Source organism: Lemur catta, chromosome 12, assembly GCF_020740605.2.
Source record: "Lemur catta isolate mLemCat1 chromosome 12, mLemCat1.pri, whole genome shotgun sequence".
Taxonomy (NCBI): Eukaryota; Metazoa; Chordata; class Mammalia; order Primates; family Lemuridae; genus Lemur; species Lemur catta.
Window position 1 is genome coordinate 24,570,969 of NC_059139.1, and position 23,779 is coordinate 24,594,747.

Sequence of the window (23,779 nt, forward strand, 5' to 3'; positions counted from 1 at the left end):
CCTATCATTTGAGAGTTGGGGAAAGTCCCCTGAGAAATCCCTGGAAGCAGAGTGACTCACATTCTAATTCACTGCCCCTTGAATCCACGCTAAGCATCTGGCAATCTCTGAAACAGAGAGGGAGGGCCTTAGTTGCCCATCATTTTCTAAGCTGCAGAGAAAATGAGGTTAAAGAAGGCCCTGCATTGAAAGGTCCTTTGGGCAGACTGAAGATATCTAGACTGAGATCGCCCCAGGGAATAGGCGTCTGGTTCTTCTGTGTATAGACTTAAACAGTCATAACATAACTCTGAACAGATTGACTCTGAAAGGAGCCATTACCCTGGAAGGGAGGTCCATGGAGGCCGAAAACATAATGAGCTGGTTGATCAAAGACTCTTCCTTTCCTTCCCACAGGTTTAATTGTGGAACTGGGCTTGCTGTCATCGTAAGTGAGACCAAAATCAAACTGGGAGGCTGGCACTTGGTTACACTCTACAGAGATGGGCAGAACGGGCTGCTGCAGCTGAACAATGGCACCCCAGTGACCGGCCATTCCCAGGTGAGTTCAAGCCTCGCACCCCGCCGGCCACACCCAGCACCCACCGTAAGCGTCCTGAGAGGAGCCCACTGCAGAGCCGACGCACAGTCAGCAGGATTCAAATTCTGGGCAGACTTGGTGAGCCCCATTTTTCATGGTGAACCCACACAACTGAGCTTCACTGTCCACCCTAGGTGAGATTTTAGGGCACAGGACCATTCCACATCTACCGAGGAGAAGAATAGAACTTGCATGCGTCACCGCTGGTGGGTGCACAGGTACATGCTGTAGGCTTGTGCCAAGAGACTTGTCTGCTTTCTGCAAGGACTTCAAAGCCAGGGCAGAGGAAGGCCCGAGGTGGAAGGATAGAACCCATTATTAGTGTCAAATACAAAGTTTGCCTTGAAGGCAGGGGTGTTGCAATCATGTGGCTTTAGAAAATAGTCCTGAAAGGTTCACTTGGTTCACTATGCAGGAATAATCTGTTCATCTACCTTTTGGGGGACCATGATTACAGGAAGTGGTAAAATAATGTAACTGTTGGGCAGCTTGGCAAATCACCTAGATATTCACATACTTGTTATGCTCTGGGAAATTTTAGGGCTATGTTTAGAATAAACAGTTTAGATTAGCAACCTGCCAAAGTACAAAGCCTATAATTAAAAACAAGCAGGTGTCCGAATTCTCTGAGGAAAAATGTAGCAAGAAAGCCTTTGTGTATATGTGTATAGCATTCTCCCTGCCCGGGCCGTTCACTACTCTTGCTGCCAAGACGTGTTAAATAAAAGGCCATGCTGTGTTGATCTCCCACAAAAAAAAAAAAAAAAAAAAAGAATAGAAAAAAAATCTCATTAATTTGGATCCCAATGGTTCCAAAGGAACAAGAATCCAAATATAGTAAATGTGAATCCAGAGGCATTGCTTATACCCACATTGCTAGAAAAGGGATAAAACAGGGTAAATGAACCACAGAGTCACATAAATGCCAGAACAATAGGCCCAACATGATGAAGTTTGATACGGATAAAGAAACTTCTAACTTGGGTCCAAAATACTAACTTGAAGACAGGATTGAGAAGCTACAACAGAAGCAACACATACGAAAACGTCTAATAGTTTGAAGCAAGGATGTACAATAAATGTTAACAAGCAGGGCCACGTAGTAACAACAGCAAGCTAAAGAAATTAGAGGCTGGGTTAGTAGAGTCACAGCATCTAGAAAAAGGGAGGTGATAATCTTATAGTATTCTGATGACCATGTAACAGCTTCCAGTGACTCTACTGGTGACTCTAATCCTCTGAGACGATTACGTTCAGATCTGTGATCACATTCTAAGAAGGCCACAGACAAACTGGAGCATGTTCAACAGGCAGTCACTCAAACAGAAAGATAACTTGAAATCCCTTTAATGATTGATTGAAGGAGTGATGTTTAGTTTGGAGAAGAGAAGATGAAGGCATGAATGGCGGCTTCTCATCAGAGAGTCAAAGGGAGACTCTTGGGGAAGAAGGATTCACTCTGTGGACCTCCAAGGCTGAAGCTGAATTGGGAGAACCTCAGGGAGACCAATTTTAGCTTCACCTAATCATACAAAGGGACAGAGGTACAACACACTATCTCAGGAGATGGTTCTTTGTCCTTGGGGGGGTGTTCAAATGGTAACTTCTCTAAACTTTTTGATAGGAATGTACAAGGAATCCAACAGCCAATGGAAGCTTGGATTATAAGAGTTTTTATATATTTTTCTAATCCCAATACTCTATGATTTTAATGAATAAAATAATTAATTACAAGAAGGATATAACTTTATGGATACTCAGGGCAAAATGTGCCTCTGTACTACTTGCTAAGCAAGTTGGATAAGCAGGACTACAGATGTGGAATGTTTAATAAACTGTCTTGGGAGATATGATTTTATCTTAAGTGGAGTTTCCCAAAAACAGACCTGAGATGAGGAGTCCTGTGCAAGAGAAGTATGAAGAAAGCGCTCCCAGGGGAAACTGCTAAGAGAGAGGAGAAGACGGACAAAGAAGAAGAGGAAATCAATAGTGAGATCTCAGGCAAAGTTTCTCAGGGCATCACATCCACCTGATCCCACAGGGAAGCTCTGGAGTATAAATTATACCTCAGAGGTTATCCCAAACTGTTAAGGGCTGTCCTGGGGGAATGCAAATTCCAGAACACTTTCATTTCTGTACATAGGCAGGCAAAGCAGCCTCCAGGGAACAGAAGGCAACTCTCATCAGAGAAAAGTAAAGGCCAGGTTTGAAGACTGTTGCCTGGGTGTTGTAAAGGGTATCTCGAAGGAGCCACCCACTCCCAGGAGGCACTTAATGCTCTAGAAAAGCATTGAGTTGTCTGTAAGGGCCCCTGCTATGGTCCTGGATCAGAGAACAGGACTGGAAGGATAAGGATGGGATCAAGAAGAAGTGAATTCTGAGGCTTTTGATGAAATAAGCCAAGAGGGCATTTAACTGATCTAATGAAAGTAGCCTGCTCAGTGGCTGGAAAACAGCCGATCCTTAAAAGTCACTGCAAACTCTGTAAAGCTGCCCAGGTCGTGTTTAGTCTACTATTTACAAATGATTCTTATCTATTCATTAGTAAAGATAAAACGGTGATTAGATTTTTCACTTTTGGTGACAGAAGTTTAAAGGATGAAGAAGACATCGCAGTGGCTGACACTGGACATTTCTGAGTTCTGGCAGTGCACCTTTTTCAACACCCTTTTGTACCCTTTAATCCGAATGAATGAGACATTTCTGTAACAGAAAAAGAAGGACTGAAGGTGCCTTCATTTTGTCCCACCTAATGTTCAGCTCTGAATTTCGTAGCCTCAAAACCTGCAATCCAGATTGTGGTTTGGTCTAAGAGTAGAAATTTCCCTGCCTCACTGTAATAACACTTAAAAAAGAAAAAGTCCTAGCCACAAGCAACATAATCTGTTTGGCAATGTCTCCGCACAGTGTTTCTTGTAGGATACAGTATGAAGGTCACCAGGCTGGTGGGAGGGTAAACGTTAGCCCACGTCCACACAACACTAGCATTATCACCTTCTGAGGCACAGAATAGCCATATGACCCGGCCAAAGTACACAGTCAATTGGTGTCAGGACTGGAAAGAGAAAGTTTTTTTTGGACTCCCGGTGTGGTTCACTGCCTGTTGGGTTGGGCTTGGCTCTGACCTCCCTCCCCTTCCCATCTCAGCATTCCAAAATAATCCCTTCTGGAAGCACAGCCCTCTGAGAAGCTCACTGGGTTCCCCGTGGTAACCACGGGTTTAATTTTCCAGGAGGCCAATGTCTTAGAGATAAATACAGATGGAGAAAACTCTGACGTAAGGCTGTAAGCTACATCTTAACTATGTCCCTCATCCAAATCTGTTGTGGCTTTTGATTTTGTTTACTGAGAGAGAGTGTTCATTTTTCTTAAAGGGCCAATACAGTAAAATTACCTTCCGGACGCCCCTCTATCTTGGTGGGGCTCCCAGCGCTTACTGGTTGGTCAGAGCAACAGGGACAAACCGAGGCTTTCAAGGCTGTGTGCAGTTGCTCGCTGTTAATGGGAAGAGAATCGACATGAGGCCCTGGCCACTGGGAAAAGCACTCAGTGGAGCTGATGTGGGTAAGTGGCCGCCCAGTGGGTTGGGGTGCTCTCGTGGGATTGCCTTTCTAGCTGGGGCCAGGGAGGTGAGCAGCAACATCAGCTGCAATCCGGGGAAGCTGGTTAGTGCAGCACTTCAGGAGAGAGGTGGGCCTAAGGGGTGATGTGGGTGCTCTGCAGACACGTTGACCCTGAATCTGAACACCAAGATATGGTAACAATGTGGTGCACCAAACCCTTGGTTGGGTACTGCTGCCATCTTGGACATCTTCATGAAGCATGGCATGGCCTCATTGGACAAAGCAACAAGCAATCCAACCCTTTCACCTTACCTCACCCAGTCCAGTGGAAAAGCCAGCACAATAATGTAAAGAGAGATACATATATTCACTGCTTTAAAGAGAACTGGTCAAATTCTAATTCTTGACCACTGTGCCAAACATTTTCTCATATGCCTTCTCATTTATTCTTCACACTAACTCTAAGAGGTAGAAATTATTATAATATTCATTTTATAGATGAAGAAACTGGGGCTTGTAGAAATTAAATAACTTATTCAAATTAGCAGGCAGAGCTAGGATTGTTTTTAAAGCAATGTGGGGAAGTTAATATGAAGCAAGAGTAGGCATTCGAAGGTGGAGAAGAGAGGGAAGGGCATTCCAGGCAGAGGAAAGGGCTTATTCCAGTGGGAATAGGAGGGGAGGTGGGTGCCATGACCTAGTATGTGTTTGAAAAGATCCTCTGGCTGTAGACAGCTTGTTGAAGGGGCACTTGGGGGTGCGTGTAACCAGCAGAGACTCTGTTGTATGGTCTAGATGACACATGTTGGTGTGCTGGTTCAGGTGGGAGAGATAGAGATTGATTTGACAGATCGTTAGAGGGAGAAACGGGCTTGGTTATGGATTGGGGGCTGGGGGAGGGAGGTTGCACATTGTCCATGGTCTCTGTAGTGAACTCCACCCACTGATGTCCCATCTTCTCTTCCCTCCCTGGGAGTCTTGTGTCTCTTCTGCCCTCACTTCATTATCTAGCGTAAAACTGTGCAACAGCTGCTTATAGCAGGCTGCACTGAGAGCTGCCTTCTGTATTGATGATGAGGTTTCTGCAGCTCTGTAGTGCATGGCCTTGCACCTCCTGCCTGTCACTCTCAGAGTTGAAAGTGTTCCTCCTCTCTGTGACAAACCTAGCCATCTCCATCTGCTCTCACCTTTCCTGGCTTCCCTGGCACCTGGCCGCCAGGATTCTCTCTCCTCAACAGCTTTCTCGTGTGGCGGCCCCCGCTTTGGCACCCTGGTGAAGCCTGTGGACCTCTTCTCAGAATGTTTCTAAATGCAGAAAAATAGTATACATAATATTATCAGGGGAACGATTATGATATACAGCTATAAATTATTTTCCAAGTGTTGCTATTACAATTATATATGTGCTTCTTTATAAAGCATTATGGAATGGGATTATTTAATGGTGGGTGAAATAATTACCATGATTTCAGAGTAGCAATGAGTATAAATGATAGTTTGAGATATCTGCAATAAGTGAAATGTGACAACAACTGTGAGCTCTATTGGTCACAAGACGCAAGCACTGCTCACACTAGAAGTAAGTTGCCTGTATTACTAGTCGAGGGAAATGCATACTCAATTCCAGTCAGAGATTAGGGAAAACAGAGACGTAATGTTTTTCCCATCTAGGCTCGCAGACCCCTGCTGCAGCTTATCTGCATGTGCTCACGGCCTCTCCAGCTCAAACAGGTGCCATGCTGGGCACACGCCTGGTCCCCCTCTGGTTGGGGAAGCCTGGGAACCTCTGTCCTTCCTTTCAAGGGCTGACGCCAGCAGTGGCTTTTTCCACAGTCATCTCACACTTAAAGCGAGCTCCTCCTCTGCCTCTCAGAAGCAAGTTCCTGCCCACAGCCACCCTCGCTTCTGCCCTCTTACCACCGGTCTTCCGTCTTCCAAGCTACAAACCTCGAGAGCATGCTGGAGTCTTCTTCCACCTTCAGCCTCCAGACTGATCTCTCATTTCTTCTTTCCCTGAGTCTCTTTGATTCTTCCTATTCTCTCCATTTCCTTTGCTGTCACCCAGTTGGGGCCTGCTTTACCTTCCCGAAAGATTTCTCTTCTCTCTCCCGCCCCCAGCGCTCCCCAGTCTGTCTGGCATGCCATGGCCAAGTAACGTTGCTGCAACCCTGCTTTCATCTGGCCAGCTCTGGCTGGCGTCCATAACCTCCACCCACCCCACTCCCACCTCTTAAAAAATAGTTACAACGCAGAAGATTTGTAAAGTAATTTCTTCCATGTGTATCTAAAATAACCCAAGGACCCCACTTCCTGTGGAACCAGCCCTGCTCTGAGAAAGAATCGCAGCCCACAGAAATTGGCAGGGCTCAGGGACCTGTGAGTGCTTGGCTCTCTGAGATCAAAGTCAGCCTCTCTGTGGAGCCTGGGAATGCTGGGGGCGATGTTCTCAGCGCTGTGGCTGAGGAGAGACCGCCGGTCATGTCCGCCTGAACTTCCAGCGGCCGCCAGCTGGGGTGGCAGGCCACCTGCAAGGGCTTTGATCAAATTCTGTGAGCAGCCCCTGAAGTCAGTCTCCTCTCCTGGGTCCCCACTGGGTGCCTGGTCCCTCCGCCTCCTCCTAGTTAGTTTTAAAGAAAAGAAAAGACTGGCCCAATTCAAAGAACACAGATGACTGATGGGGGAAGAATGAGAGACTCCCCCTGCTGAGGTGACACATTCTGGCCTAGGAGGGCTCTTCCTCTCACAGGGTGTGGGCTTCCAGCTCGTGCAGGTGCATGATTCTAGAACCCACATGCTGGGTACTGGGGAGCCCTCTCTCCTCACCTCCCTGTCCTGGACAGAGAAGTCGACAGTTCAGGTGAATTAATAAGCTTAGACATGGCTGCTTAACTCCTTCAGTGCTTACCTTGCTTGTCTCAACTTTGAACCAACAAGCCAGCAGCACTTAAGCTAATTGGGGTCACACAAATTCAAATGCTTTTAACATAAACACACTGTTGACACTGGAGGCATTGAGATACACTCTTGTGGGAACAGAGAGAGGTGAATTAAAGCAGAAGCAACTCAGTCGTCCCCATCGATGGTCATAAAATTGCCCTGCAATTTGTTGTGTCCATCATGTTTTTAAAAGTCTCTGTGGCTCTTCATAAAGAACATGCCCAAATCAAATGAAAACAAAGAGCCGGTTCTGCTTATCCTGAAAGCTGGCTTGCAGTTGCACAGAGATGCAAACCAACAGGAGTGGGAACCAAACTGTGTTTATTCAGGCCCCGAGCTGCTGGCGTGGTCAGCTTCGTCGTGCCGGACTGGCACTGGCGCAGGGTCAGCTTTGTGACTGCCGCTCTGTGTCTAGGGGAATGCAGCAGCGGGATCTGCGACGAGGCCTCCTGCATCAACGGCGGCACCTGCACAGCCATCAAAGCCGACTCCTACATCTGCCTCTGCCCCCTCGGGTTTAAAGGCCGACACTGTGAAGAGGGTGAGAAAGAAGCAAGTGGATGGCAGCTTCTGTCTGCGTGTTAATTCCTGTGGATGTAATTTCTCATAAAATGCACCTCTAACAGAGCCCCAGACATTCTTATGGGATCCACGTTGCTTTGTTGGGAGGGATGGGGGAAGCTTTTCTTTACCCAGTTGGAGTGTATCTGAGTGCCAGAGTTTTGGACAAACCCAAGATATGTTCATTTTAAGTTGTTAGGTGTGAGTGGGCTCCTCTAGGCCTTCAAATAACTTAAAAAGTCTGTATTTGTGTGGTTCGTATCAGACTGAATTTAAAGCATTTAAAGCTTATGCTCATGCCTTTTAGAATACCTGACAGTTTCAGAGAAAAGATTAGGAAGATATACCCAGAAACATTAGCAGTGAGATGGGACAAAAGGGACCTTGTTTTTTTTTCTTTGTACTGTTCTACTGAATTATTTCACCATACAATACTATATATATATTAAGTATGCAAAATATATATATATATATACACACACATATTTGTATATATTAATATATGTAAACACACATGAGGACACAAATATACATATGTTCACATAAACACATGTAAATAATAACGGAAAATTTTAAAGATTTTGGAAAATCATCCAGGCTTGAGCATGCTTTAATTTTTCTCGAATTCCAAAATTAAAAACAAAAGAAAACAAAACTAGGGCTAAGATCACAAAGCCCCAGATAGTCAAATTTCTCCAAGAGTAGTTCAAATTTGGACCTAAGATACCATACTGGAGAAAAATTTTTATGATATTATAATCTCAAATCTCATGTCACCACAAGAGGGCATTTGAGTCAGGGTAAGGCCAGGCTGTTGCGTACCATCTCCCAGTTCCAAAGCCTACGTAAGAAAGGCTGGTTCTTGCTCATATCACAAATCACTGCAGGGCAGTGGTGGGGGGCATGGGCAGTGTTCTGCTCCAGCTCTTCTAGGCCCTTAGAGTCCTCCAACGATTCCTGCATCCAGCCAGCCAGCGAGAGAAGAGAGAGAGAGGACAGAGCGAACTTTTAAGGGCTAGAGTTAGGGTGCTGCGTAATACAGTACTTCCACCGCCATTCTACTAGCCTACCTGCAGGGCAGCTGGGAAATGTTGTTTAGGTCTTTGCCCAGGGAGAGAAGAACACAGCTGTGGGTGCTCATCTAGCCAGATTCTGCACAGAGGGATTTCTAACACCGTGCTTGTTTCTTCAGCTTTCACCTTGACCATTCCTCAGTTCAGAGCATCTCTGAGATCATACGCCGCGACGCCCTGGCCACTGGAGCCCCAGCACTACCTGTCCTTCATGGAGTTCGAGATCACGTTTCGGCCAGACTCGGGGGATGGTGTCCTCCTGTACAGCTATGACACGGGCAGCAAAGACTTCCTGTCCATCAACATGGCAGGGGGCCACGTGGAGTTCCGCTTTGACTGTGGCTCGGGGACCGGTGTTCTCAGGTGAGGACTGAAACCTTCTGGAAGCCCCTCTGCCCAAAAAGCTAAACAGTAACCACTAGAGGACAAAACCCAATTGATACCCAGCAGGTTACACTCTTCCTGTCTTCCCTGAGCAGCTATCTTCTGAAACTTTTCCTGTGTGATTCAGATGATGGGCTTCCTATAGGTAGTGCTGTCCTGCCCACAAGGTTTCCTTAGCTCAGATAACTACCTAGCGGGTTGTAACTCTATGCTCCAAAGTAGAAAATGGACTTGCTTCAGGTGGGGCTGAACTGCCTCCGTTTCCACCTGAGGTCGTGCAGTGCCACCCGCAGAAACTTGATGGACTATAACAAATCAGTGTCTTATACAGAGAATCATGTGGCAGGCGCCCACCAACTGTATATCAACTGGTAAAAAAGTTAACAAATGTTTAATGAACAAAATGTCCTTGGTAACCTCGCTTGAAATTTTAACCTTCCTCTTGAACTATTTCTTTAACGGAAACTGCCAGTGAATCATCAGCAAGGCAAAGACCCAGTCCCTAACCAGTATGCTCAAGAAAGATGTGTGATGGGTGGTCTCCATAGCGTGGCAGTAAACGGCGCTTCTACAGTACTTGCTGCTATTTGCAGAATTGGTCTGAGTAGTCAAAACTTTCCTACTGTTACTTAGTTTGTATCATTAAATTACTTAGCAGATCAATTATTTCCGTACAGCAAGGCAATGTCTTTTTGAATCCCTTGGAGCCCATGGTCGGAAGGTGCAGATGTTTTTCTTATTTGTTTATGTCTCCATCTTCTTACTGTGGACTTTCCAGGGTAGTTTTAACCTTCAACCCCGAGAGCCACTAATCAAATGCAGCATCCTTCTTGTTCCTACATTTGTCTAATTTTTCTCTTCTGAAACTCACTAGCATGTTTTGTTCCCTGGTGCCCTGCAACAGGATATCAGTGAGTCTGTTGTTTTAAAGGAAAATTGCAGGCTGTATTCGATCACCATTGATATTGCTAGACTGTCAGTTTTCGAAGAGTATGTGGGTGAGATATTACAACTATGCGTTGTCCTTCTGCTGATCGTTTTTCATGGCTGATGGGAAATGCTCACTGTATTAGGTTTCAACACTTCTTAAAAAGGACAGTTTGTTTTTGTTTTGTCCTTGTGGCTAAATTCCTGCACATCACTGACACCTCCCCGCTTGGGGAATGGACAAACATTTTTGTACCTCTGGTGATACAAAAACATCCTATATTTCAAGACAACTTTGGTGGGTATTTAATTGGTTAAATTTACATATGATTATGCAAAACAGCCTAAGCAGTTCACTTAGAACTATATGTCAAGTTAAAAAGGGAAGACACCTTGAATATCACCTTGCACTTTTATATGGCTTCTTCTCAGATAAGGAATGACCAGAAAGAGCCAGGAGAGGATCAGGGCTCGATGGCCATCCTCCTGGACAGATTGTCCCCTCTCCCCTGCCCCTCTGCAGTGGCAGCTCCAGCTGTGGTGTCACAGGCACATGGGACCCTTAGAAGTCCAGCATTTCTCTCTGTCATAACTCTGTGGCTATTTTTGACAAAAGGTGTTTTTAATTTTTTTAAAACATGTTATTATTTCCCTGCCTATAAGGAAAGGCAATGGGAAAAAGAGTTCTTGAGTATTAGGTGATGAAAATTCGGCAAGAGCTTCCAAGGGACACACTACATCTTCCCCTTGTCCCATCCCATCCCCAGCATAACCTGCCAACAGTGGTCACTATCAGTGTTTCAGATGCTCCTTTGGAAGCTGTTTATTTTGGAAACCATTTCAAAGACTTCCTGCTACATTAGGAAAATTCAGTGAGAGCCTGTACTACGGGAAGTTGTAGAATTGGTCAAATCATTTTAACTTTAGGAAAAGGGTAAGGCAGTCAAATTTATTGTGGACTTGATTCAAGAATCAAGACAATTGGAATGAGCTTTTGATGGCTGTGATCAACACACCTGCTCTGAGAAAGGCAGCGCATTGACAGCAAATGACCTCTGCAGGACAGGAACACGAAATGGCTCTGTTAGTTATTATGGAGATAGACCACTTAAAAAAGGGCCACTTGTTTCTTTATTGCATATTGATTTAGCCAAGGTGATTAAATTCTAATTGCTAAGAACAAATCACAAAAGCATTTGCCAGAGCTAAAAAAAATCAAGTGGAGGGGTGGTGACCTTTCATAATTGCGCCCATTGGTATTCCTCATGGTTTTCTAAAGATGATCCAAGACTGAAAAATAATTGGGAAGTTCAGTGAGGGCCAGGAACTAGACATTGTTAGAAATACAAATGCAATAATGATACTCTTTCTGCACACCTCACTATAAAAGGTAATGTGTAAAACTCCTATAAATATCATTTAAACTTCAAGCATTTTAAGCTTGAATTAGTAATTGAATTTTTAAAGTAATTTTAATTCTTTTTACAATATCTAAAAATATGAAATCTGTTCCCCCAACATTTTATTATGAAAAATTCCAAATATATAGAAAAGTTGAAAGAATTATATAGTAAGCATCTTTATACCCACTATTGAGAGTCTATAATTAATGTTTGGCTCTATTGCTTCACCACATATGTAGCTATTATTATATCCATCCATCCATCCATCCATCCACACTTCTTATTTTTTTATATGTTTCAAAGGATGTTGCAGACATCAGTATACCAAGGAATTTGTTTTTTACACCATCACCTACATGATCTTTCTCTTCTTCAATGTTTGTGCACAAGTATATTTTGCCTTTGTGTCACTCCTCATCTAGAAAACCAGACTCACTGTACCCACATCTCAGGCTTGTTGTAAAGAATAAACAAAACCATAAATGTAATGCTCCTACTAGGAAGGGGTCCAGTAAATGATAGGTAGCACTGCCATTGCACCAAGCAGGATCTATTGTGTTCTTTTTACTGAATGGATTGAGGTGCCTAAGGTCAGTATTATTAATAGTTTTCTCATAGCTAGGTTGACGAAAATTATTCATAACATGCCAACCCATGTTTCCTTCTCTATTAGTCAGAATTCTCCAGAGAAACAGAACCAATAGGCTATATATAGATATGTAGAAAGGGATCTATTAGCTCACATGGTTATGGAGGCTGAGAAGTCCCAGGAAAGCTAGTGGTATAGCTCCTGTCCTAGCCCAAAGATTGAAAGCCAGGGGGGCCAGTGGTGTAAGTCCCCATCCTAGCCCAAGCACCTAAGTGCCAGGAAGCTGATGGTGTGAGTCCTGGGTCCAAGTCTGAAGACCCAAGAACCAGGAGTGCCAATGTCCAAGGGCAGGAGAAGATGGATGTCCCAGCTCAGGAAGAGAGAGCAAATCTGTCCTTCCTCCCCCTTTTTGTTCAATTCAGACCCTCAGCAGGTAGGCTGATGCTCCACATTGGTGAGGACCCTCTTCTGTACTCAGTTCATGGATTCAAATGCTGATCTCTTCCAGAAATGTCCTCACAGACACACCCAGAAATAATGTTTTACCAGCTGTCTGGACATCCTTTATCCTGGTCAAGTTGACACATAAAATTAATATCACATCTGCCTTCAATAGGAGTGAAGAGCCCCTCACCCTGGGCAGCTGGCATGAGCTGCATGTATCCCGCACAGCGAAGAATGGAATCTTACAGGTGGATAAGCAGAAGGTCGTGGAGGGAATGGCAGAGGTAAGAACACACCTTTTCTCCTGACGGTTTGTGTGAACCGGATTACTGCTTTCCACCTGTCTCGGTAGAAATGTGGCACAGTGTAGCGTTTAAGCACGTGGGCGTCAGTGCCTAGTTTGAAATCCCAGCTCCCCACTGGGAAAATTACTTACCTTTTCTATTCCTCAGCTGTAAATGGGATAATACTAGAACTGGCCTCATAGAGTGGTTGTGAGGAGTCAGTCAGTTAATAATAGTTCTCACTTAAAAAATTGCCTTTCGCCCCTTCACCTTCCACCTCCACCTTTGCTGTTACCAGCAGTGCCATGTAGTAGATAAAAACACAGAGTCAGGGCTAGTGGTGTGGCGGGGAGAGGTCTGACAAGAATAGACTGTAAAACTGGACTCCCAGGGTTCAGAATCTAGCTCCATTACTTACCAGTGGTGTGAGCTCATACTGGTTACTTGACCTCTCGGGTTAGTGTTTTCTCATCTCACCATTATCTTCACATCAGTGGGAATAGTGGTGGTGACAACAGTGCCTGCTTCACAGAGTTGTGAGCATTAGATGAATTACATCCATAAAACGAAACAGTACCTGCTGCATGGGTCAGCACCAAATAGCTTTACTTATTATTATTAGTTAATAGTGTGCTATCATGGACTCAGGAGGATAGAATTTCTACAACATTTTTAAGAGGAGATAAAGGAGATTTGCCTTAAACTATAGCCTGCTAGGATTGTGCGCACACATGAAATTTAGATTTCCTAAAACAGAGGGGACTTTAGATTTGCCTGTATCTTAGTTCCCACCAGACTTCATTCTGTGCAAAGCAAGATTTAAAGAGGACATTGACGAATCTGGGTATACTAATAAGCAAATGGATTAACAGAAAAAAGAAAAGGAAGGAAAGAAGTATTTGACGAGAGAAGATAAATGCTCCATGTATATTTGTGGAAGGAAGGAAGGAGAAGAATGAAAGGAAATGGATTTTAAAGGGAGAACAGGAGTCACTTCTGGTCCAATCCAGAACATTCTAACAGCTGACTTTAGTCCAAGACCGAATTAGAAGCTCACAAATATACACCTGGCTGTATGTTGGCTTAAAATAAATTCAGTGATATCTCTTTACACTTCAGTTACAAACATCTGTGAAAAAGGAACAAAAGCTTAGGATGGGAGTGTTTGTAAATAGTAAGGTGAAGGTCTTTGGTTACAAATAATAATATTCTTCAGGACACGTTATTTACCATTAGGATCTAAGAGACAACACCAAGGTAGAAGCCATACCTCAGAGCTTCTATTACTGTATGTCAGCGAATGAGAATAAAATCCACATGGTACAGCCTGCGCCCTCCCTTTTTTGGTGTGTGCGTTGGAGGGACGTTCTGCTACAGCCTCTCTGAGCTGAGAGGGGGAAGGCCCGCTGCCCGATCTCAGGGAGTCGAAACTCAATCAAGTGTGTCCCCACAAGGAACCCTGCTCCCCAGCTGTCCACGGCAGCAGTCTTAAGCAGCTTAGAGATAGGTGGGGACGGGGGTGCACTTTGCAGGGCTAACCCAGCACCTAGCACCCGAGGGCCTGTGTCCAGACTGACGCTGGCCCCCAGGCTGCTCAGCCGGCAGCGCTGAGAGATACCAAGCGCCCGGGGTTGAGTCCCGCCCTGCAAGACTCCGAGAAAGGCCGTGCTTCTGAGGCCTTCAGAAACGCCAGCCTGGAGGTTTGCTCAGCTTCTCCAACTGCCTCCAGCCAAGCGGAGTGGCAGATCCAGACACGCAGCCCCTCACTTCAGAGCACACCTCGCTTGGGTGGGGTCTGTCTGCTCCCTCAAGGTCCTGCATGGGGGTGGCAGCTGCAGCCCTGCCTCTGTCAGCAGGAGGGAGGATTCGGAGGGACAGCCCAGAGGAACCCGCCAGGCCTCGTGAAGCCCTGCCCCGTTTGCTGACACAACCAGGACTCAAAGTGTTTTCAAAACAGCTGCTGCTCTGAAACCTCCTTGACCCTGCACCTTCCACCTTTCCTCTTATTTTAACTTTTGCTAAGAGCAAAGACAAGGGAGAGATGCCTGTGGGTTTGTGGTGACAGTTCCTGCCTGCTGCAGTGTCCTGCTGGGCTGCAATTCCAGAAAGCCCTTATGCTTCCTTGGTGACCTGCCAGTTAAGTAAGAACCCCCGAAGCTGCCCGAAGGTGACTGACAAGGCCATTCAGTCTGTTAATCTGATGGAGACTTCCTGGGGTCCTTGGCTGGCCGCAGCCACTGTGAGCACCCCTTCAGATAAGCAGAGCATCCCCCTCTGTGATCTCCTGTCCCCTGTCCTCTACCCGACCCGACCCACATCCATTCTCCTCCCTCTGGCCAACGAGCTTCCTAAAACACAGATCTCTCTCTCTCCTGCTTAAATCTCATTGCTTTTTAGGTGAAGTTCAAACCCCTAACGTGGCATAGAAGGCCCTGCATGATTTGGCCCCTGCTCACCTCTGCCTTATATTAATACTTCATTCCTGTAAACCCCACCTTCTTCCAGTTTCTGCAGTTCTGACTCTTCCTTGGCCACCTGGGCTACCTCCCTATGTCTAGGGTAGGGTATGAGACCCCCAGTGCACCCATAGCCCCTGCACAGTCTCATCAGTGCTAACTCCACCTGCCCTCTCACTTGTCTGAATTCCCCACTAATGTAAACCCCTGGAGAGGGACTGGCGCTTTCTTATTTGCTGTTGTTTGTCCAGCACTTAACACAATGCCTGGGACATATAAGTGCCTAATAATATTTGTTAACTAAGTAATTGAATACTACTACTATTTGTATTTCTTTTGCCGTAAGTCAAAAGAAACACTAACTTGCATTACCTAAAGTGTGTTCATCACCAGAGATCTCAGATTTAAGGGTTTGTTTCTCACTCATGATACATACTAACAATGACTGCAGCTTTAATCTGAGACCCAGGCTGAAGGAACCAGAGGGAGGGGAGAAAAGGGCCTGGTGACCCACTCCCTGGCTCTGAAAGCTTCTGCTCAGAAGTAATTCTTTTCTGCTCATGTTTTATTGGCTAAAACAAGTTATAGGACCTCATCTGAGTTGCCAGGTTGGAGGTACTCTTCCTGCAAGGAACAGCAGTGCAGTCTGCCTTGGTCATCCTGACATAGCTATGAGGTAGATATGATGACTCCCATTTTACAGATGATGAAACTGAGTCTCAGACACATTAAGAAATTTACCAACATTCAAGCAGGTGGTAAGTAGCAATGCAAAATAATGTGAAGGTCAAGCCCAAGTGTAGACAGATTGTCGTGACGGGTCTTGAAGCTGTCTCGACTCTTTGGTCCTCAACAGGGAACCAAAGGCACATTTGATAGTTTTACCCATCTATTGTAAAGTTATACCATGCTTTGTTTTTAATCCGTTGGCAGGGAGGCTTCACACAGATTAAGTGCAACACGGACATTTTTGTCGGCGGAGTCCCCGATTACGATGACGTGAAGAAGAACTCGGGCATTCACAAGCCATTTAGCGGGAGCATCCAGAAGGTAGAGGCTGCCCTTTCTCCCGCTGACTGTGCCACCCTGACTGCAGGCAATGGAATTTGACGGTTGTGATCAGTGTAATTTGCTGCACCCGGGAAAAACGCTTTGAGAAAATTTTAAAATGTTAAAGGTTTTATTTTTGAATGCCCACAACATAGCTTTCCAACCCCATTTTCTTATAACTCTGCTCCTGGTCTATGCCCAGCAGACATTCCATGAACGCCACTCAATGCAGATGAACTTTTATAGCAAATCCACTAAAATATACTGGGACTGTGGCGGGAAGCAAATGGCACGAGGTCGCTGCAGACGCCTCCGCAGTAGGGAAGGAGGCTCGGGGAAGCGAATAGAACTCTGGGCTCTGTGTGCCGCCTTGGCATTAATTTGCAGTTTGTTCAAGATAAGGGCAAACTCTCATCCCCACCCACACACTTTAGCAGTTGTTATTCATTAATCATGTAACCAAGCTCCGAAGAGCACAGATTAGAGTCTTTCCCTAGAAGGTTCAGAAAAAAAACACTCAGTACAAGGGACCAACCTCCCCACCCCTCACCCATTTGCCTTCCCTGGGGCTGCCGGGATCCTCCAGCCGAGGACCTGCTCTGCCTGCAGCTCGGCTCCTCAGCCAGATTGGCAGGCGCCAAACCCTGGGAGAAGCAGGATCTGAAGACAAGCAGGTGTCATTCCTGGATGTTGGCTTCATCCTGTTTTCCTTTAGCGACCAATGGCGGCGTGTTGGCCATTGGTCCTGTTTGGACCTAAAATGAAATATGAGAGGGGCTGAGGTGAAGGAGGGGTGGTGAAAGGAGTCGTATCATGATTTGCACCCCCAGAAGCTGGGAGGGGCCCTGGGGCCGTGATCCTCTTACCTTAGATGGCAGCACCAGGCCCAGTCTACATTTGCTGACTCTCGTGTGTTTCCCCTTGTTGCTGACACCTCATTTCATACCCTCGTGAGTGGGATTGGCTGTGCTTAATTATTTGTTTGAAATTCTCACTTGGGAAGTGAGCTGAGATGCTAAGATACTCTCCCATCTGCCCACCCTTCTCAGGCTGTGACCTCCCTTCACATGCACACACAGCCCTTTCCTCCTGTCCCCCGGGAAAGGCCACCCTCTCCTGCCGTGACTGAGTCGTGGCCTGTGCTGTGTCCTGCAGTGAATGGCGCCATTCTTGGCTTGTGTCATTATACATCAGTCAGTCTTGTGGTCCTTCACTTGCAGCATGGAAAGAGGAGACTGTAGGAGCCTCCTAGTTACTCCAGCTTCTCAGAGTCAGGATGGGTAACAGTGTTCTCCCAACCCCCCCAGTGCTCTCCAGAGCCCAGGCAAGCCTCTGAAACTGGGTTTGGTGGCAGGCAGTGGCATCACTAACCTCTTATAACCCCCTGGGCAGTGGAGGCTCCCCTGGGAGGTGTTCTGTCTGTCTCCAAGTTCTGCAAAGCCAGCAACAGCTCAAAATAAATACACATTCTGCGTCAAGGGCTGAAAAAGTTGGGTCTCTTTATTTGGGGCTAGGGGACCCACTAACCCTTCCTCAGAATTCTTCAGGTTTGCCAGAGCCACGTTACAGGGGAGGGAGCAAAGGAGCACCCCAGCCCAGGGAAATACATGCACAGAGGTATTAGGATGTGACCTGAGTTTCGCTTCTTTAGTGGTGGGGAAAGGGATGTGGAGAGGAAGGGAATTCAGGAATGTTGGGGCAGGAGGCTGGCAGGAGTCAACAGGACGATTGGAGAGGCCCTGTTGATGGAATTTAAGAGACTACACGAGAACACTGGCCAGCGCACACGAAGTACACCAGGAAGCCCCTCTGGAGTCCACAGCCACCAAAAGCCATCGCTGTCCCTTTGGTTCCTGCCTCCAAACCTGGTTTTATACTCTCCCTATTCCTCTTTATAGCAGCATCTCTCAACCTTGGCTGCATCTTCCCAGGTGAATCTTGAAGGCTTTTAAAAATTACTGACAGCTGGGTCCCACCTTCAGAGATTCTAGTTCAATTGATCTGGATGGGCCTGTGAGTCTGTCCTTAAAAGCCCCCCAAGTGATTCTAAAGTGCAGCCAGGTTGAAAGCCCAAACTTTGTACTTCTTGGGACTTCTTTACAACCTTCCCGAGTGGCCAGTCTTCCAGGACCACAGGAGTGCTTTATTCTGAATATCCTCCCAGATGTACCAAATGTAATCATTTCAGCTCCTGCATCACTTACAAGACCATAAAAGTAGGAACTGGACTTTTAAAAAAAGTTCTAATCTCCCTATGTGCAGCTCAGGTTAGTGCTGAGAAAAGTTCTAGAAGACTACAAAGGTGTTTCTTCAATTCCTGAGTTTCTTCACATTTTTCTCTCCCAAGATCATCCTGAATGACCGAACCATCCACGTGAAGCATGACTTCACATCTGGTGTGAACGTGGAGAACGCGGCCCACCCTTGTGTGGGGGCCCCTTGCGCCCACGGCGGCAGCTGCCGGCCCAGGAAGGAGGGCTACGAGTGCGACTGCCCCTTGGGCTTCGAGGGGCTTCACTGCCAGAAAGGTACACTCAGGGCCTGCTTCCTGGGGGAGTGCAGGGAACAGCCAGCCAGCCAGCCAGCCAGGGGACCACCAGTCTTGAAGAGCTGGTGACACCTGTACAGCCATAGTGGTTATTTTGTCCAATCATTTCAGTAACTTATTAGATGATTAATTATATATAAACTACCATAATTACTTAATAAGAATTAAGTGCTGAAATGCTTCTGCTACAATGGGTAAATAGCTTCCTCACCCCCTGCCCTGGCTCCTTCCCTGAGCATCTCTTCATGGTCCAGCAACCAAAAAGTGAACCCATAACATAGCAGGGGTTTCCAGGACTTCTGCATCTGAGCTGCTCCCAGAGCCTATCCTGATTGGTGGATGCCTGGCCTTTATAAGCAGATAAATATTTTGATTAAATACACACACACATATATATATATACATTACAAATAGGGCTTTTAATTTGTCCCTGTTAAAAATCTGAAGTTTAAACAGATTCTTGGACTGGCAGTTCATGTCCATCAGCTCATTGAATTTTAGCACCTGTCTCATCCCGAGGAGCTTTTCCAGAACTACTACCTACACTGTGAAGCTCCATGAGTGTTCCCAGTTCAAACCTGGGCTTCTTTTCAGCATCGTAACTGTCCTGACAAAGATATCATGGAGGAGATAAATAGACTGGCAAGTCTTCTCTATGTCTTTTCCAGTGCTGTCCGGAATCAATTTATAGACCACGTCTCTTAGGTCACTTGTCTACACCTCACGGTCATGGTGTCCATCATCTTCCTCCAGAGTTGGTGGACCTGTTGGTGCTGAGCATAAGAGGTCTTCCGTATCTGGCTGTTGTTGTTCTTAGTAAAACCAACCAGAACAGATGAAGTAAATAACCATCAGTAGTCTTGACATCAGCCTGAGCTGCAATCATGGTCTGCCATTTTTTGACCATGGTACACATTTTGTTGCAGGTAAGGTCCACGCCATGTAGTAAGTTAGGCAGTTTTTGCCCTGAACATCCTCAGTTAATCTTCCTCAATTTTCTAAATACAACTTCGTCATTTTGCAGATCAACAGGGCTCACTTCAAACACAGGACCCTTGAGGCCATCGGTTGCAATCTGGGTTCCTTGAGTCCTGGTGACTAGTGTTTTTCCAACATTTCTTATATTGAACACAGCAGGTGCTCTCACATCATACCAGTATTTTTTAGAAAATGGATCAACCTTTTTGCCACCTTTCGCCTTATGTAAGGTGCTTGTTCCTACCAAGCGCCATGGTCCTGCTCAGAGAGCCAAAAGAGCTTGACTAAATGTTTTGACCCCGTCTGTGAGGACTGTACAGAGAAACCTTGCCCAAATGCAGAAAAACACAAATTATGCATAGTAGCTCCAAACTAAAGTTTACATAAACTTCTGTAGAATGCTATTTTCCATGCTATCAAATCACCTGTACTTTAGTTCTCTCAACTGTGAAATGGGAACAATAACAGCACTATTACTGTATATCTAACCCAGAGGGTTGTGGTGTAGACTAAATGAGGCATGCATATAAAGCATTTGGAAGAGTGCCTGGTAAGTGCTCAACCAATCAACCCATACTAGTCATTGTTATTATTTCTGAGTAAAATAAAACCCAGCAGCAGGTTCTGGGAGCTACTCAATTTCCATCTTGCCCACTCCTGAAAGCTCAGGCAGGTTGTAGACCGCGAGCCCCTGCTGGACTCACTTTCCGCACCTGCCTGAGGCCAGCAGAGCCTGTGGTCCTGGCATCTGGAATAAGCTCACCCACATCATTTCCTCATGTTGGCCCACTCGGACCTTTTTGTTTCCAATGTCAGTGTGGCCTCACCTGCCCAGGAATGAATTTTTAAAAAAGCGAACAGGCCTAAAGGACACAAAGCAGGAAGCCTCGGAAGTGATGTGCTCTTTTTGTCTTTCCTATTGGTTCCCAGCTTCCCGATTGTTATCAGAAGTAGGGCTTAGAGGAAAATTATGCATTACAGGTAGAGATTCTTGTATATGCAATAGTGGGAGATGTTTTGCAGCAGTCTTGGAAAATGGGAAAGATGCCATTTGCTGATTAGAAAACTTAGTAGTATTTCTTATATTTAAATGAATTTGACACCTGCGTGGCAAATCATGACATATATGTTTCAATAAGGAAGAGTAATTGATCCGCCTGTGAATTGTTTTAATTATACTTCTAACAAGCACATCGTTGTTTAGCTAATAGGTTTTACTTGCAAAGATTTAGTTTAAGAGTGGCCCATTCATTCAGAAAACTGGGCTTGAATTTTATACATCACTGTTTGAATTTCCTAAGTCTCCAGTTTTACCGCAGGTACTTTAAGGCTGCCCCTGCCTTCTAATGCTAATGGTCAATACAGACAGTCCAGACTGAAATGAACATTTAGCTGTGGAAGAAGGAAAGGATAATTTGTGATCTTGTTAGCCCTCATTTCCTGCTGTAGACCATTAGCCATAACAGATACAAGTGTAAACTGTAGGTTCAGGTTCAATGGGAAACATGTCAGGTCCCAGTGAGGGCCTGGGTGTGACGAGATCTGTGGGAATGGATGGTGGCAGAGGGGACTGGGGGGCATTTGGGCCTCTCCTGCAAAGACGGTTAGGACCCAGACTAAATCCCAGATGAGCCAGCAGCTACCCTCCATGTTGTGACACTATCTCCTGTGCTTTGAAATCATGATACTGCTTATAGCAAGGTTCATATACGGCAGGTAAGGCCTGTATCCCATAATTTCCTCACCTGTCATAATGACTGCAGAGGATTAACAGGGCTCTGGGATAATTTTTCCAAGCTCCAGCAGGTGTAGAACTGTGAGCAGTTACCACACAGACTGCTATAATATTGGGGAAATCATCTAGCCCCGTATTAGGATTGGAAAGAAAAGGAAGAGAGATGGGCAATTGCCTTGTTCCATACAGGTGCAAGAGAACACACTGAAAGTTTGAGTGAATTCTTAGCTTGAAAGACCAAGAATGGTTAGAAGCCATTCTTGGTTGTCAGAGAAAATCTCATCTCATTCAGCAAGGTGATTCTTAGCCTCACATATTTAAAAGTTGAGGTTTTTTTATTTTTTTATTTTCCTACCTGATCATCAAACCATGCTTCAAAAGCTAGAACCTGTTCCTAGTTACCCAGTGCTTTTACATGGAGCAAAATGTCATAGAAATAACCAGCACCAGGCCTCATCCAGTCCATACCAAGGGCACCTTCTCCATGAGGAATTTCATGTTCTAGATGCTTGGTGAGTGGTTTCTCTAGCCTCCTCAGAGACTGTGGCAGGCAGGTTCCACAGGGCCACAGTGGGGAGATTTGACACTCGTTCTCACCTTTTGGTAGCACAGGAGGGCAATGGCCGGAAACTCAGACAGATCGCGGAGCGATTCCAGGCACTTAGACTATCGAAGTGGTTTCAGGACTCCTGTTTTTCCCTGCAAGGTTGGAAGCAGGAGCAGGAGAGCCTGAGTCCGGAGTGGGCGTCGAGCTAGCGCTGAGCTTCTAAGATGCTCTCAGGGCGCCACAGGTTCCTCACAGAGGCAGCAGCCACAGAAAATGGAGCTTCTCTGTCTACCGGGACAGGAGGAGCCAGAGGTTCTTCTAACTCCCAGCCCTGACTTCAGGCACCAGCGAAAACTCATAAGGTTTGGCCTTGGTTGTCTCCCTCACCTTCCACCTTCCAGCTCTCACTGTCAGGCATCTTCTTCACCTAAACCTCAGCACCTCATGCACTACCCCAGTGCCTAGGGCCTCTCCTCACCTCAACAAGGCCTCCCCCTCACATAATTATTTCCATCTTTAGAAATTTCTTTCCTCTTTTCTCTACTCACATCAAAACTGACCCATCTTGTGTCCTAGTCCCTCAGAGCTCGTCTATCTAAGTTACTAATGTGTTCTGGCAGAGTTTCACAAAGTGCATGTAAAAAAATAAGTTCTGAGGAATATTAATGGCTGCCTTGCGCACACACACACACACACACAGAAAAACATACATTCACATATACAAAATGGGGGGTGGGTTCTGTGCTCAATTTTTAAATGACCCTTTCTGCAGGACTTCTCAGAGCCTTCACTATACTCTAAGTGTCCAAGAGGTGGATACAGGACACAGGTTTTCTCCAGGTTCTCCCAGCCAATAGTGGACAGGTACCTTGGAAAAGAACTTCTGAACTTGGTCCCCCGTCCCTTCCCTGCGTTCCTGAGAATAGCTGGGACTCAGACTGTGCAGGACCCCGTGAGCCACTAGGTGGCGGTGTTTCTCCGTCGCAGACGGCCCCTCAGCACACTGCAGATCCCATAGCCATTGAGACAAAGCCTAGGCTTAGGACACAGTGTACTCTCCATGGGTGCAGTCCTGAAACACCCAGTCTTGCCTGATCCATACCGAGCTAGCACTGTATGCAACGTTTAGGATATTTTATGTTGTATTTAGTAGATGCACATCATACTGCTGGGTCTGATTTGGTTGATTATTTTTTTTTTTTTAGTCCCCGTGTATAAAAAAATAGCTTCCATAAATAGAGCCTCTACTTTAAGAAAACTCTCTATAACAACACAAATTAATAAAACACATAAATTCTGCATACTACGAGGAATTTCTTTTCTTAGGTGTATCATTAAACAGTGGAAAACGTGGGAGTGTTTAGCCTAGATCTTGTTGGTCTTTAGATAGTTGAAGAGGTGGTAGGGTAGAAAAAGGTTTGTTTGTTTGGTTTTGCTTCTGCTTTTTTACTTTGTGGCTACAGAGTCAGCTTAATATAATAAAGAATTTTGTACCAAATAGAAGGGCCCCAAAATAGCATGTGCCGACCTGTGGATTAGTGAGCTGCCCACGGTGGGAAGTGTTTCCTCGGGCTGGATGGCCGCCGTCAGGGCTGCTGCCGAGACGGTCCTGCTTGGTGGGAAAGCTCGACTTCAGTACCCGCAGGGTCCTTTCCTTTGCTAAGGTCTGGTGAGTGTGTGAAGGAGCCATTTGTCCCTTCAGCTCCTTGTGGTCTTTGGG

General features: G+C 45.8%; 1 protein-coding gene and 1 pseudogene across 2 annotated transcripts in view; one reads left to right on the top strand and one right to left on the bottom strand.

Moving 5' to 3' along the window:
• The window catches only part of LOC123648591 (pikachurin), a 42,682-nt gene that overhangs the window by 1,620 nt on the left and 17,283 nt on the right, over positions 1–23,779 (top strand). The window contains exons 2-8 of one of the 2 annotated variants that reach the window (XM_045566480.1): positions 397–541; positions 3,955–4,144; positions 7,496–7,621; positions 8,834–9,077; positions 12,634–12,745; positions 16,135–16,251; positions 18,599–18,779. In XM_045566480.1, the coding sequence (XP_045422436.1) occupies positions 397–541; positions 3,955–4,144; positions 7,496–7,621; positions 8,834–9,077; positions 12,634–12,745; positions 16,135–16,251; positions 18,599–18,779 (1,115 nt within the window). The other variant, XM_045566481.1, reaches the window with a different exon arrangement.
• On the bottom strand, positions 19,248–20,031 carry LOC123648593 (annotated as a pseudogene).